General features: G+C 55.5%; 6 protein-coding genes across 10 annotated transcripts, besides 1 other annotated feature; 1 reads left to right on the top strand and 5 right to left on the bottom strand.

Annotated features, from left to right (window-relative positions):
• Nucleotides 1–960: 960 nt before the first annotated feature.
• Nucleotides 961–2,029, bottom strand: KVP18_001782 (uncharacterized protein; the record flags this gene model as incomplete). Its single annotated transcript, XM_067952119.1, has 2 exons — nt 961–1,280; nt 1,309–2,029. 2 exons carry the CDS (start codon nt 2,027–2,029, stop codon nt 961–963), a joined length of 1,041 nt encoding a protein of 346 aa, XP_067806527.1.
• A 31-nt stretch (nt 2,030–2,060) lies between these two features.
• On the bottom strand, nt 2,061–3,929 carry KVP18_001784 (uncharacterized protein; the record flags this gene model as incomplete). The annotated part of the gene is made up of 1 exon (XM_067952123.1): nt 2,061–3,929. One exon carries the CDS (start codon nt 3,927–3,929, stop codon nt 2,061–2,063), a length of 1,869 nt encoding a protein of 622 aa, XP_067806531.1.
• Nucleotides 3,930–3,954: 25 nt separating this feature from the next.
• On the bottom strand, nt 3,955–5,700 carry KVP18_001779 (uncharacterized protein; the record flags this gene model as incomplete). 3 transcript variants are annotated; one of them, XM_067952116.1, is made up of 4 exons in its annotated part: nt 3,955–4,036; nt 4,064–4,315; nt 4,344–4,649; nt 4,676–5,640. In XM_067952116.1, the coding sequence occupies 4 exons, from the start codon at nt 5,638–5,640 to the stop codon at nt 3,955–3,957; spliced, it is 1,605 nt and encodes a 534-aa protein (XP_067806525.1). The 3 variants fall into 3 exon arrangements, with proteins under 3 accessions (XP_067806525.1, XP_067806523.1, XP_067806524.1); XM_067952114.1 differs by lacking the exons at nt 3,955–4,036; nt 4,344–4,649; nt 4,676–5,640 and having other exon boundaries at nt 4,060–4,290; XM_067952115.1 differs by lacking the exons at nt 3,955–4,036; nt 4,064–4,315; nt 4,344–4,649 and having other exon boundaries at nt 4,672–5,700.
• A 77-nt stretch (nt 5,701–5,777) lies between these two features.
• Nucleotides 5,778–6,317: a sequence feature (Protein overlapping with rRNA (KVP18_001780, KAH0473433.1) was converted to a misc_feature.).
• A 402-nt stretch (nt 6,318–6,719) lies between these two features.
• KVP18_001785 (uncharacterized protein) lies at nt 6,720–8,081 on the bottom strand (the record flags this gene model as incomplete). The annotated part of the gene is made up of 1 exon (XM_067952124.1): nt 6,720–8,081. One exon carries the CDS (start codon nt 8,079–8,081, stop codon nt 6,720–6,722), a length of 1,362 nt encoding a protein of 453 aa, XP_067806532.1.
• A 92-nt stretch (nt 8,082–8,173) lies between these two features.
• KVP18_001781 (uncharacterized protein) lies at nt 8,174–9,142 on the top strand (the record flags this gene model as incomplete). The annotated part of the gene is made up of 1 exon (XM_067952117.1): nt 8,174–9,142. The coding sequence occupies one exon, from the start codon at nt 8,174–8,176 to the stop codon at nt 9,140–9,142; it is 969 nt and encodes a 322-aa protein (XP_067806526.1).
• A 76-nt stretch (nt 9,143–9,218) lies between these two features.
• Nucleotides 9,219–11,493, bottom strand: KVP18_001783 (uncharacterized protein; the record flags this gene model as incomplete). Of its 3 annotated transcripts, XM_067952122.1 has the most annotated exons (2): nt 9,219–10,077; nt 10,106–11,493. In XM_067952122.1, the coding sequence occupies 2 exons, from the start codon at nt 11,491–11,493 to the stop codon at nt 9,219–9,221; spliced, it is 2,247 nt and encodes a 748-aa protein (XP_067806530.1). The 3 variants fall into 3 exon arrangements, with proteins under 3 accessions (XP_067806530.1, XP_067806528.1, XP_067806529.1); XM_067952120.1 differs by lacking the exon at nt 10,106–11,493 and having other exon boundaries at nt 9,219–9,983; XM_067952121.1 differs by lacking the exon at nt 9,219–10,077 and having other exon boundaries at nt 10,102–11,493.
• Between the last annotated feature and the right edge of the window lie 180 nt (nt 11,494–11,673).

Here is an 11,673-nt window from a genome sequence, read left to right on the forward strand (position 1 = left end):
TCGCTTTGAAGGAGTTCTGCTGGAAGTCGTCTCCGAGTCCCAAGGTTCTCGACGCACTTTCCGTGCGTACTACACCATCCTGCGGTTGTTCCCGATCGGAGACTTCGATTTCCGACTGCTACTTCCCAGGGGCGCACTACCTGTCCGCATTGGCCCCTGCTCGCACGCCGACGTCCACGCTGTCCATCCTCCGACATCACATACCTAACGCTGTAAAGCACCGGGACCGCGAGGCCTTCATCCTCGCGCTGCTACACTCCCCTAACCCCCACCCCTTGGTGGTGCGGATCTGGGGTGTGAATCCCCCGTGTACGTTGCACCGCAGGGCGTCTATGACCATGGAGCTGTGCGATTCCAAGACTCTCGCCGACGTCATAACATGGCAGACGCCAAGCCTGGAAGTCGTGCGTTTGTTCTCTGTGATCGCAGAGGGGATGGCCTACGTCCACTCCAGGGGAGTACTCCACCGCGACATCAAACCGTCGAACGTTCTTTTGAAGGACGGCTTGCCGAAGCTCTCCGACTTCGGCCTATCCGTGCTTTTAGAAGAGAACGGTGGGCGCCCTGCGATTCCTGCATGCAGATCTACCCTCTCCGTGCTCACTAGCATTCGGAGGTTCTGTGTATTACACCGCGCCAGAAGTTTTGCGTGGCGAGGCCTTCTACCTGCAGTCAGATGTGTGGTCATTTGGGATTTCCTTCTGGGAGTGCTTGACGGGAAGGCCTGCATACGACGACCGTCATAGCCCGGGAAGTATCATCACCGGAGTTGGAAGTGGTCAGCTACGTCTAGCAGTTCCACGGCGGCTTCCGCCGGACGTGCGGCTGCTGCTCACCCGCATTCTATCATTCGACTACCGGCAACGTCCCCTCTTCCCTGAGGTTCACGCTGTTCTTTCCAACACATACCATACGACATCTACTGTTATCGCAGGAAACGTTTGCGATCTCTTGGGGTAATCACTTCAGCTGCAGCGGTATCAACGCGTTACGGATACTCTCCGCAGTCATACCTGCGCTGCCGAGCGCCTGCGATACGTGCCGGTGGACGCTGTCCTTGACGATCTCGCGGAGAGCGCCCATCAGTTTGAGGTGGTACTGCAGCACTTTCGCATTCAGCAGCTTTCGCGTCTCAATTCGACGCTGCTGCTGCTCCTCGAACAGTCGAACTACGGTGGGGTACGGCAAATCTGACGAGGCGACCTTGACGTTCACCTGCGGTGCGTTCAGCAAACCTCCCTGAAGGAAAGAAGTGAAGTCGGTCTTTTTTTGAAGGAACTCTGTGTCATGCAGAGCCTCATCGCTTACTTCCAGCGCGGCCGTATTTCCGACTCGTCTTGCGGCGCACCTGGCTGGACAGTGAGGTCGTATCTGTCAGGAACGACGTAAGGGCGCTGTTGAGCCGCTTTCTTACAACAAGTTTGGAGATGTCCACGATCTCGCCCAGTTCTCGTTTGGCTTGGGCGAAGAACTTGTTCTCTTGGTCATTGTAGTTCTGTTCGATTTGCTGCATCTTCCGCTCCACCTTCGCATCAGGCTGCATGACGTCCAGCATCTCCACTGCTATCTGCGGATTGTTCATTGAGCCAACCTTCTTCAGGATGTTCCCAACAATGCCCTGACTTTGTAGGAAGGATGAGAAAAAAGGACCGTTCACTCTGGTCGGCGTTTGCATTTGCTGCATACGGTTTGACTTCGCCTTCTTCTCCCTGAAGGAGCCTTTCACCGCATTCGACATGGCGAGGTCTGACGTCGCCGAGGTGAACAGGTCGTCTATCTCTTTTGTTATCTCTCGCTCGCCTCGCACCAGTTGCATGTTGAACTCCTTTTCGAACTGTTCCCACAGGGCTTGCTGATTCTCAATCCTTGTCTTCTCTTGAGCTTCAATCGCCGCCACTACCTGCGGCAGGAATCGCCGGGGGGGGTCCAAGGTGAGTTTGAGGGTTGGCATGGTATCAGGACTTCTATCGAACCCAATGGGCCATCCGTCAATAACACCAGCAAAGAGCGCGACACAGTACGCATACATAAAACCCAAAAGTGTTGCTGAGTTGTGAAGTTTAAGCGGACACGACGACGCGACTCTCTCGGTGACACACGGACACGTACTTGCCGCCTTCACGACATAGGTTGTACTTTTCCAGAAGCTGGTCGTCAGGTTCGGCCATTACCGTCTGCATCTTCACCATTGTAGAGGGGTTATGTGCCAAGCTCTTTTGGTTAACCAGTTCCTGTAGAGAGAAATGGTTGCGGATCAGAAGTGGCAGTTTGGGCGTGGTCTCGGCATCCACTAGAATCTTCGCGCTCTGCAAGCATTCAAAACCATCCTTGCCCTCGTAGAGATAAGCCTTTACAACTAATGAATAGGTCGCCTCGAGCTCCAATGCCCGGAGCTCCGACGACCCGTACCGTTTAACCCGTACCTTGTCTGAAAGCACTCGCGACCCCTGCGGCTGGCGTGGATCAAACTCGAAGGTGATGCCGCCTACCTGCAGGAAACGTCCCTCCAACCGCGGATACATGCTGACTCCAGCTTCCAAAACCTCTATGAGGCGGCTGCCATCAACCTCCACAACCAACAGGTCGTCTTGTAAGGGTAGCATCATGGTCAAGTCGCGTAAGGTGAAGGGTCCAGCGGGAATTTCGCAGTCTGAGCGAACCGTACCGGAGTTCAAAACGGCCACATCTGCGCGTGTGGTCTGGCGCATAAGATCACATAGCCAGTTCCCCGCGTTGGTTTCCTGTGTCCGGATATATTTGAAACGCGTCTCAAGCGTGACGCCTAGACACCCTATGATCTCGCCCATCGAGGCCTTCATGTCAGCTACGTACTTGTCAACCAGCTTGTCGACGTGGGCATTGCTTGGTGTGTTGTCATCCACAGTCACGCAGACCCACTTTGCAACACTGCCGTCTAAGAACATCGGCATCTCAAGGACGCCTCCGGCTCTGTTCGACGGATCGTCAGGATCCAGAGTGCCATCTGGAAAGCACATCGGGTCATACGGCAGCGGGTCCACCGCAGCCTTGGAGGCTGGGTGCACAGTCAGAACTGAAAATTCACGGAAGTCCGTTCCGCTCTTGCCAACCAGTGAGTTGTGTAGCCTTTTAAAGCCGAAGTACTCATGGTCATGGCCCCCAAGGATGATGTCGATGTTCGGACAACCTCTAGCCAATCGCTCGTCATTCGGCGAGCGCATATGCGTCAGCGCGATGATCAAGGTAACCTCCTTAGATCTTAGGAAGGCGCACAGGGCGTTAGCTGTCTCTACGAAGTCGGAATAGATCAGGTCCTTGGGTCCAAGCGTAGCCAATGTCGCAAGCCACTCCTTCTCAACCAGCCCAATAATGCCTGCTCGGTGTCCCTGCCACTCAAATATCCTATAGGAGCGGCTGCTACCAAGAGGCACGTCAGGATTGTAGGCGTCTGTCACGTTTGAAAGAACCCACGGACATTGACAGGATCCGATGAGATACTCCATCTGGTCCACCCCGAAGTCTAGGTCATGGTTGCCGATACAAGAAGTGTGGACCTTGAGCAAGTTCAAGAAAGGAACCATGTGTCTTCCCCGAGTCACGGTGGAAAGCATTGAGGGGTTGAACAAGTCGCCTGAGAAGAGTATAAGCGGATTGCAGTTGGCGAAAGACCGCACTGCGGTGACGAAGCGGGACACACCGCCTGATCCGTCAGGCCCTTGCTCAATGTTGTAGACATCATTGAAGTGCAGGATGGTGATGGGGTCATTCGGTCCGAGAACGGTGTCGAAATCGGCGTACGTTTCCCCTGTGAAGCCAGCGTGATTGAAAAACGCCTGGATCTGATCAGGTGTCAGCTCATTGACGTTGATTTGTCCGTGGCGACGGAAGTACGAAGTGAGTGACTGCGGAGTATCGCCTTGGAACGAGCCTTTACGGTTCAAGGACGCCATCGGAAAGAACCAATTATTGGCGGCTTCACTTTATCATCTGTTGCAGTTCATCAGACCAGACGGTAACTCGACGAGTGCCGGAGACGAGATGAAGAAACTGCACCAGCCTGGGTTACCTGCAAAACGGGCCTCACCGCACAAATTGGGACACCTCTTTCGGCGTCTGGAATACAAGAATCAGGGGGTATGGGTCGTCGGACGTGAACAGCGCCCCACAATGCCGATATTCTTGGGGATCAATATCTCGCTCGAGTAGGTTAGGGTTGGCCTCAAATATACGGTGGTACACCTTCTGCCTGACGTCAATGTCGGTGATAGTTTGCAGCTCACATCGCTGAGTCTGCTCCTCGACATCTGACATTCGGCTGTTTCGCCTAAATCGGCCGCTGAGTCTCTGGGGATGGGGGGACTCACACGATAGATATCCGCCGTGAGAACGGTTGGGAACCTCGTCTGTTGAAGGGCAGTGATGCCGCGGACACCTGCGACATAGCAGAGGTAGTTGACGGGCTGCGGTTCAGAGCACTGGGCGCAGTAGCCCTTCGGCCCCGGTTGCCCACTTTCTTGCGCGTCCAGGGCAGCTTGGACCGGGTAGACGACGAGCTCATCCCCACGCTCTTCCCATGCCGAGACCCACGTGGAGGGCAGGGGTCCTCCTGACTCTCGAGATACCTCTGACTGCCTCGTCGTCGGCCGTCTTTTTCCTGTATAGGGACGAGTCTGTGTGCTCCGATACCGATACTCACTCGACAGTGCTCCTCCTTGGCTGTGGTCGGTGGCGAGGTGGTTGCGTCAAGGTCAGTACAGGCGTGGCTTCGGGGAACTTAGAGTCCGCGACGCGGGATTTCGGAGAAAATAGCTTCGCAACAGACCTCTTTAAGCGAGAGTGCGCTCGCCTCGCTAGGTACTGGGTGGACTTCCTGGTCAGGACGTTCCGGTGCGTCAGCGCTGCTTGGAAGTACATGCCCTCGTCTTCCATGCTCTGTCCCTTGAGGTCGGGTGCGATATGCTCAGGCGTTACGCTCCCACCAGAAGTAAAAACCAACTCGAACTCCTCTCCAAGTGTGAGGCGGGCGTTACGAACGGAACGGTCAGCTGGAGAAAATAGTTTCAGAGACCAACCAGACATCAGCATCCGCCATAAGTGCGACCCCAGATAGACCCTCGCTGTGTCTTGGATACGGCTCAGATCTCTCGTCTTGGTAAGCGCAGGCCGCACTGGTTTCTCCTCTGCTACAACAAGAATGGTTGCCGTCTTCATGCCCTGCTTAATTGGGTGCGGCGGACCATTGGTGTAGCTTTGAATGACGACGTTTTGAAAGCTATCGATCGCGCCGACCTCTGGTGACTCTGCCATCGACATTCGAAGCCTCGGTTGCGACCATCGCCTGAGCTTGTTGGCTTTCTGGCGTCTATGGATCTCAAAAGGAACGGCGAAGGCAGCAGTATCCATGTCGTGTGGAGGCTCAATCCTGTCGCGTCTCGATCGTCGTCGCCGGGTCCTGTACAATTCCTGCGGATGCATAAAGGTGGACGCACGACGTAAGAAGGGGGTCGCCGTGCCCGACGTCTCAGGGCACATTGAGAGCCCCGTCGTCCTGTCAGTGGCCTCTACCCGGAACGATTTCAGTTGCTCCGATCTGGTGGCAGAGGTGGGCGCGCCTCTGGCGGACGACAGGCGCCGAACGAACTGGCCCCTCAGACGACCCATAATATAGCATGCATTTCCACAACACACAATTGCCGACAGGAACACGAGCACACAGGTCATCTGGGACTCGCTAGCACACTCACAGGTTAGCGCCTATCGGCAAGACTGCACCTATTCTTGTGTGACCGAAATCTGTCATGCTGTGGGCGCTGCTGGCTCTGGTTGCTGCCGAGTACTCTCACGAAGTTTCCAAGCTCCGCGAAGGCTCCATGTGCGAAGTGAAGGTGCCGGAGGCTCAGGGTCTGCCGGAGGAGTGCTCATGTCAGGGGCCTCTGGAGCTGGCTCAACTGCTGCCGCCACTAAAGAAAGGCCTGCTGCGCTGTTTCTACTGCTGCGACGCCACATTCGACGACTCGACCCTTCTAGAGCAGACCTGCCAGAAGAAATGTGGCACTGATGAGTTCCGTTCGTCAAGTCCGCCGCCCGAGGCAGGGCAGAAACTTGCCGGGCTCTACACGAAGGTCGTGCTCGCCAGGAGGCGGCAACGCCCTTACCAGGCTCCGAAGGTCAACGTGGTGGACTCCCTGGAGCCGTCCGAGGTCAGCACGTCGCTGCAAAGCCTGCGCAATGAGGAGCCGAAGCGCAAGGGGAAGGAGGAGAAGAAGGATGACGACGAAGCGAAGCTCGAGGAAGAGCAGGCTGATCCCTACTTCGCGTTGTTGAATCCTTATGAGTGACTCTGTGAGTACCTCTGAGTATTTCTGTGAGAACCTAAGTGAGCCTGAGCTAAGCCACGGGGAGGCAACAGCCACGTCAATGAAAATGTACGAAGCCTATCTGCGCGTTTTACGCTAACAACCTTTTCAGAACTGCAGCGGACAAGAGGAATCCGACAGTTTAACTAAAACCAAGCTTTTCGCAAACGTTGAGACGTTTATATGAAAGGTGATTTCTGCCCAATGCGCTGTTTGTCAAGTTGTAGAATTCAGACACAATTAAGCGCGCGTCAATGGCAGGGGTAACTGTGACAAGGTAGCCAAATGCCTCGTCATCTAATTAGTGACGCGCATGAATGGATCAACGAGACTCCTACTGTCCAATCTATAAACATGTAAAAGTGATTACCGCCTTGGGAAAAGCTAACGACGGAACATGGCGCGGTTCCCTTTGCCGCGTAACCCTCGTCGACGAGCATGTACACGACGGGTGAACTCAACTTTCAACTTGCGACGGTTTCGGTGTCGTCCCCGTCGGCGTCCGAAAAACCCCACGCCTCTTCTACGACGTCGCAGTCCGCGAGTTAACCGCAACCAGCGGCCCAGATGCCCTGCAAAAGTGGCTTGATCGGTCGAGGTCCGCTCCAGAGGACGTGCCGCAGGGGGGTGCGAAATGAATGTATCAGAAGGCAAAGGAGATGTCACGGATAGCGTCACAGCAGGTGAAAGAGTATCAGAAGGCAAAGGATATGCAATGGATAGCGTCACAGCAGGTGAAGGAGTATTAGAAGGCAAAGGAGATGCAACGGATAGCGCAGCAGGTGAAGGAGTGGTGGCATCTTCGTTCGTTAACGTTGTAACGGTATTCTGAGGATCAGTCGTTCGAGAAGGGGACCAAGTGATGTTTTCATCAGCACCTATCAACGTGGAAACAGTTTTCGGAGGCTTGGTCGTCTGAGAACAGCGAGTGATGCTTCCATTAGCACCTAACAGGCAGCTGTCCAGCCGCCCATCTCGGCGAGTGTAAAACGCGAGAGCGAGATCGCATCCTCCAGGTCGCTCGAACGCCGGTAGCCTACTCACGTGATGGTCATCAAAAACGCACCATCCGTCTTCAGTGAGAGCCACCGCGAAGAAATGCTTCCGTCGCTTGAGCACGGCGGCTCGAAGATCATACATGACAGTTCCGACTCGCAACTCCAGGCTCGGATCTACCTCGCCGCCAACCTTACATCCCCCCACGTTTATGACCCGCGCATTGATGAGCAGGACGGGCGGTAATTTCACCTGCTCCAGATTGATCAGAGCCGGATTTCCACAGGATACGCAGGCGATAGATATGGGATGGGTGAACCGGCGAAGCAGCGCGTCTACGCTATCTTGTGTGGTTTTACTGTCCACGGAGAAGAAATTTCCGTCTTCGTTGACCCTCTGGCTTCCGCATGAGTCGCACGCACGCTTCGTGGTTATGGAATATCCAAAAGGGTTACGATGACCGCCTCCGACCAAGGACAACAGGGAGTCCCGCGGGTCGGATGGCCTGTTCCAGAGGTCGGGTGGCGGACGATAAGCCGCGGGGAAGGCTGTGCGGAGGTCCGAGAGACGGCGGTAGACGTGACGATCCATGTATTTTAACGCGGACACGACAGGCATCGCGTGGGACGCTGCGAAGCGGCGGAACTGGGCTGTTATGTGTATGCCCACTCTCCTACGTATATTGTACAGGCACTGCAGGTTAGCAATGACATGACACCCTCTATTGGAATCGTTGACAATTCCAAACATGCGGTGGGAGCACCCAACGGGCAGAGCTGTAGATAGTACAGGCAGCCAGCGTGGCCAGGCGTAGGTGGAAGTGGATGGCAAAATCGGCGATAATGACGCTCTGCCAGCTGGACGTCGACGTCGATGGGGAGGTGACCCATCTCGTCCTTAGACTGCTGGAGAACGCTGCGCCCGAGACCTGCAGCAATTTTCGACGTATTTGCGATGGCTCGGCTCAGCAGTCCTTTGACGGCTGTCTGTTCGAGACAATAATTCCTGGGAGCTTGATGAGAACTCAACGCCCGCAGGGCGCTACAACCAGTGTATCGTCGAGGGAATCAAGAACCAAGCGCGCCAAGAGGGGAGATGCGTTGCTGGGATCTTGTTCCCAGCTTACCATTATGCTAGGATCAGAATGTGAAATTGACGACGACCAGAGACTGCTCGGAGAAATTGTAGACCTTCATGCATTGGAGGAGGTGGAGCGGGTCTATGCGGACGGAGTCAAAGTGAAGCTAATGAAGTGTGAATTAGCGTCGTCGGATACACTCACGACCCGAGACGAGAAGGGGCGGATTTGCAAAGGCCGCGGGTTCCTGAAGGCCACTCGACGGGTGCCGGAGCGCTACGAAGACGGGTGGATTGGGGTGGCTGTGAAACGCCGAGAGGACCGATCGGTGGCGCGGCGCAGGTGGCGGTCAAGGTCTGCAGAGGGACCCGCAGCGTCTAGAAGACAGCACTCCCGAAGATCTCCTCTTGTCAACTCTCGAAGATCTCCTATCCGATCGCTCTCGAAGCAGAGAGAGGTGCGCATCGAGAGGCGCAGGGCGCGAAGTATCTCACCCAGACCCAACGACAGGTCCAGAACCGAGACGAGGCGTCACCATCGCTACCGAGGACGCAACCGGTCTCGAAGCCGAAGTCGCAGCATGAACGAGCCAGGTATGAGGACCTCTCCACCACCAACGAAGAGGCCATCCCGCACGATCCATGTGCACTCCAGCCGCCCGAAGAGAGCAGACCGCAAGGGTTGGAGTGGATCGGGGTCCAAGAATGAGGTGGTGCCGCTACTGGATACGTGACCGATTCGTGTAACACTAAATACCACAGTAACAGGGACTGTACATTCAAAATGACCTAAGATCGAGTCAGTTGACCCTACATCGGACTAACAGTTGGTTTCGCTGTTGCCTTCAATGGTGGGGGCTGGCTGAGGATTTGTAGCAGGAAGAAGAGTACTACCGTACGTAGGTTACGATCGGTCGACCGCACTGTCAGCAGCGTCTGCCGAGATTTTGTGTCCCGCACCACCATAGCCACGGCGACGTCCGACAGGTGGGAAGTGCCCAGAAAGGCCCAAGGACCCACATCCTGCCTCGCAATATGCCCCGGAATCAGCCGGTCCTGCAATGCAGACGGGTCCGCAATGATGATGGCTGCCTGGTTTGGCAACCTTTCGAATTCCTCTCTCAGATCGTCTCGCAGGGGCTCACAGAAGAGCAACCACGACCATGGCACTGGCGCACTAACCGTTCGCGAAGACATGTCCGACATGGTAATCAGCACGGTGATATCTGGAGGCGTCTGAAACTCATGGCGGCCCTTCGAGACGGTGCACAGCCAAGAGGACGGTGAACAGGGTCGAGGCTCAATCCGAGTGCCGCCCTCCGCAGTAGAAGGAGCGACGTGGCAGGACTGCACGCACATACCTCTGGCCGCCAACGTGAATTGCGACATGTTCATGCGCTGGACTGCCAAGGTCACATGGTCGTCCTCATATATATTGCCTTGCCCCTCAAGGATTGCGCGACGAATGATGTGAGGCAACCCCTTGTTAGCCGTGATAGGGCTTGACCGCCACAGATCCTTCAGCACATCCGCAAGTCTCTCTTTGTCCTTCCGAGGAAGTTTTTCCACAATCATGGGCAACCCTTCAAGTTTCAGGGGCCGCGCCACTGTCGACTCGACTGGAACAGTCTGCTGTTGCCTCACCACGCGAACCAGATGATCCAAGGAGCTGAATGATGTCGAATGAGCGGTCTCACTCTATCTCTGCATCGCATAAATGTAACTTGTGCCTTTGCGCGTTGATCTTGTCCTCTGCCTGGCGTAAACTCTTTTCCAGGTGTTTACGGACCTTCACCTCATTGAGGTAACGTGCCCTCTGCTCTTGCAGGGCGAACTCGGTATCGGTCAGCTTTGAAGTGAGGGACATCGCGTCCTCTGATAAAGCGGCATTGCTTTGCTTCAGGTCCTTGACCACGGATTCGATCTTCTTTAACCCCTCGGCGGCCTCTGATGCCCTAGTGGCTTCGGCCTTCAGCCTCCCAGTCGCCTCTTTTGCAACACACAACAGACTGGAGGTTTGGTCGAATCGACCTCGCCACTGACTGACTTCGGAAGTCAGACGGCGAATTACAGCTCGGAGGTGCGCGTTTTCCTCTTTCTGCTGCTGGTTCACCGCCGCCAACGGTGCGAGAGCTGCAGGTCGCGGCCTGCCGAGAGGCAGGGGCGTCGTCAGAGATGAGGCCACGCGGGAAGCGAGGTCCCATCTGGTCACTGCCATCGGCTCCGCTGCTTTCGTTGCAATAGAATGTGCTTCGTGGGAAGCGAGGTCCAATCCCGCGGGTACATCCAGCTCCGCTGCTTTCGGTGGAGTAGAATACGCTACAGCAGGAAAGTGCATCCAACGATCGCCGCCGAGGTTGAAGTAGAGCACGGGAGGGTCTTCGTGGGGTTGGAGCTCGAACACGTTCGTTGAATGCTTCACAGCCGTTTTCAGCAGAAGACTCGACGGAAGAGCTGCGTCGGCAGCCAGCTCTACCACACCATAGGCCAAGGGCTTCGCGGTAACAGAGGCGTCTACAAGCTGCACCACCAGTTGAGTTGCCTGCTCAAGTGTGCAACCAACAGGAGCTGGTACCGACAGGGTTTCGAACCAACTAGCCTCGCCCTGCGGAGTCAGTCGAGCCTCAGTGGAGCAGGCAGCAGCCCCAAACCCCCCCGCACTTTTCAGGTTGAGCGTGACATACGCCGTTTGAGTCGGCCCAAGAGGAATCCAGTGAGCATGCGACACAAAGACAGATAAAGTCAGCGGATCTGACGGAGGCACCTGTGTCTGGAAAGGGTCGAATGCATCCAATCTGGAACCTCCCAGACTAGACATCGTGTCGCTAGTGCCTACGGAGACAAGGGAGCTCCTGGATTTGAAAGAGCTCGCTTCGTCTATTTCTCGAATCACCGCTCCAATGGCATGGGCGACCTCCGCCACTGCATCAAAGGCAGCCAGTTCTCCCCTCTCCAAATGCTCTGCTGACTGCGCCTGGAGCTTTAGGTGGAGCCGTCGAGCATTGTCCAAGCGAGTCTGGAGGTCGGACTGCCCATTGACCCAGGCCGATCGGAGTTCAATAGCCTCTACCTCGCCATCAATCATCAGTGATTTGCAGAAATAAGAACGAAGGGGCAATGACAGCTTGATATCATACTTGGCGCCCTGAAAAGCCCAGTAACAGATCAGTGGAAAGAAAATGTCGTCATGAGTTTCAGCAATGACAGCTTGATATCATCCTTAGCTCCCTAAAAGCCCAATCACAGATCAGTGGAAAGAAAATGT

The sequence above is a fragment of a genome, assembly GCF_019968955.1.
Source record: "MAG: Porospora cf. gigantea A chromosome Unknown PgA_NODE_734_length_11673_cov_641.986, whole genome shotgun sequence".
NCBI classification, from domain to species: domain Eukaryota; phylum Apicomplexa; class Conoidasida; order Eugregarinorida; family Porosporidae; genus Porospora; species Porospora cf. gigantea A.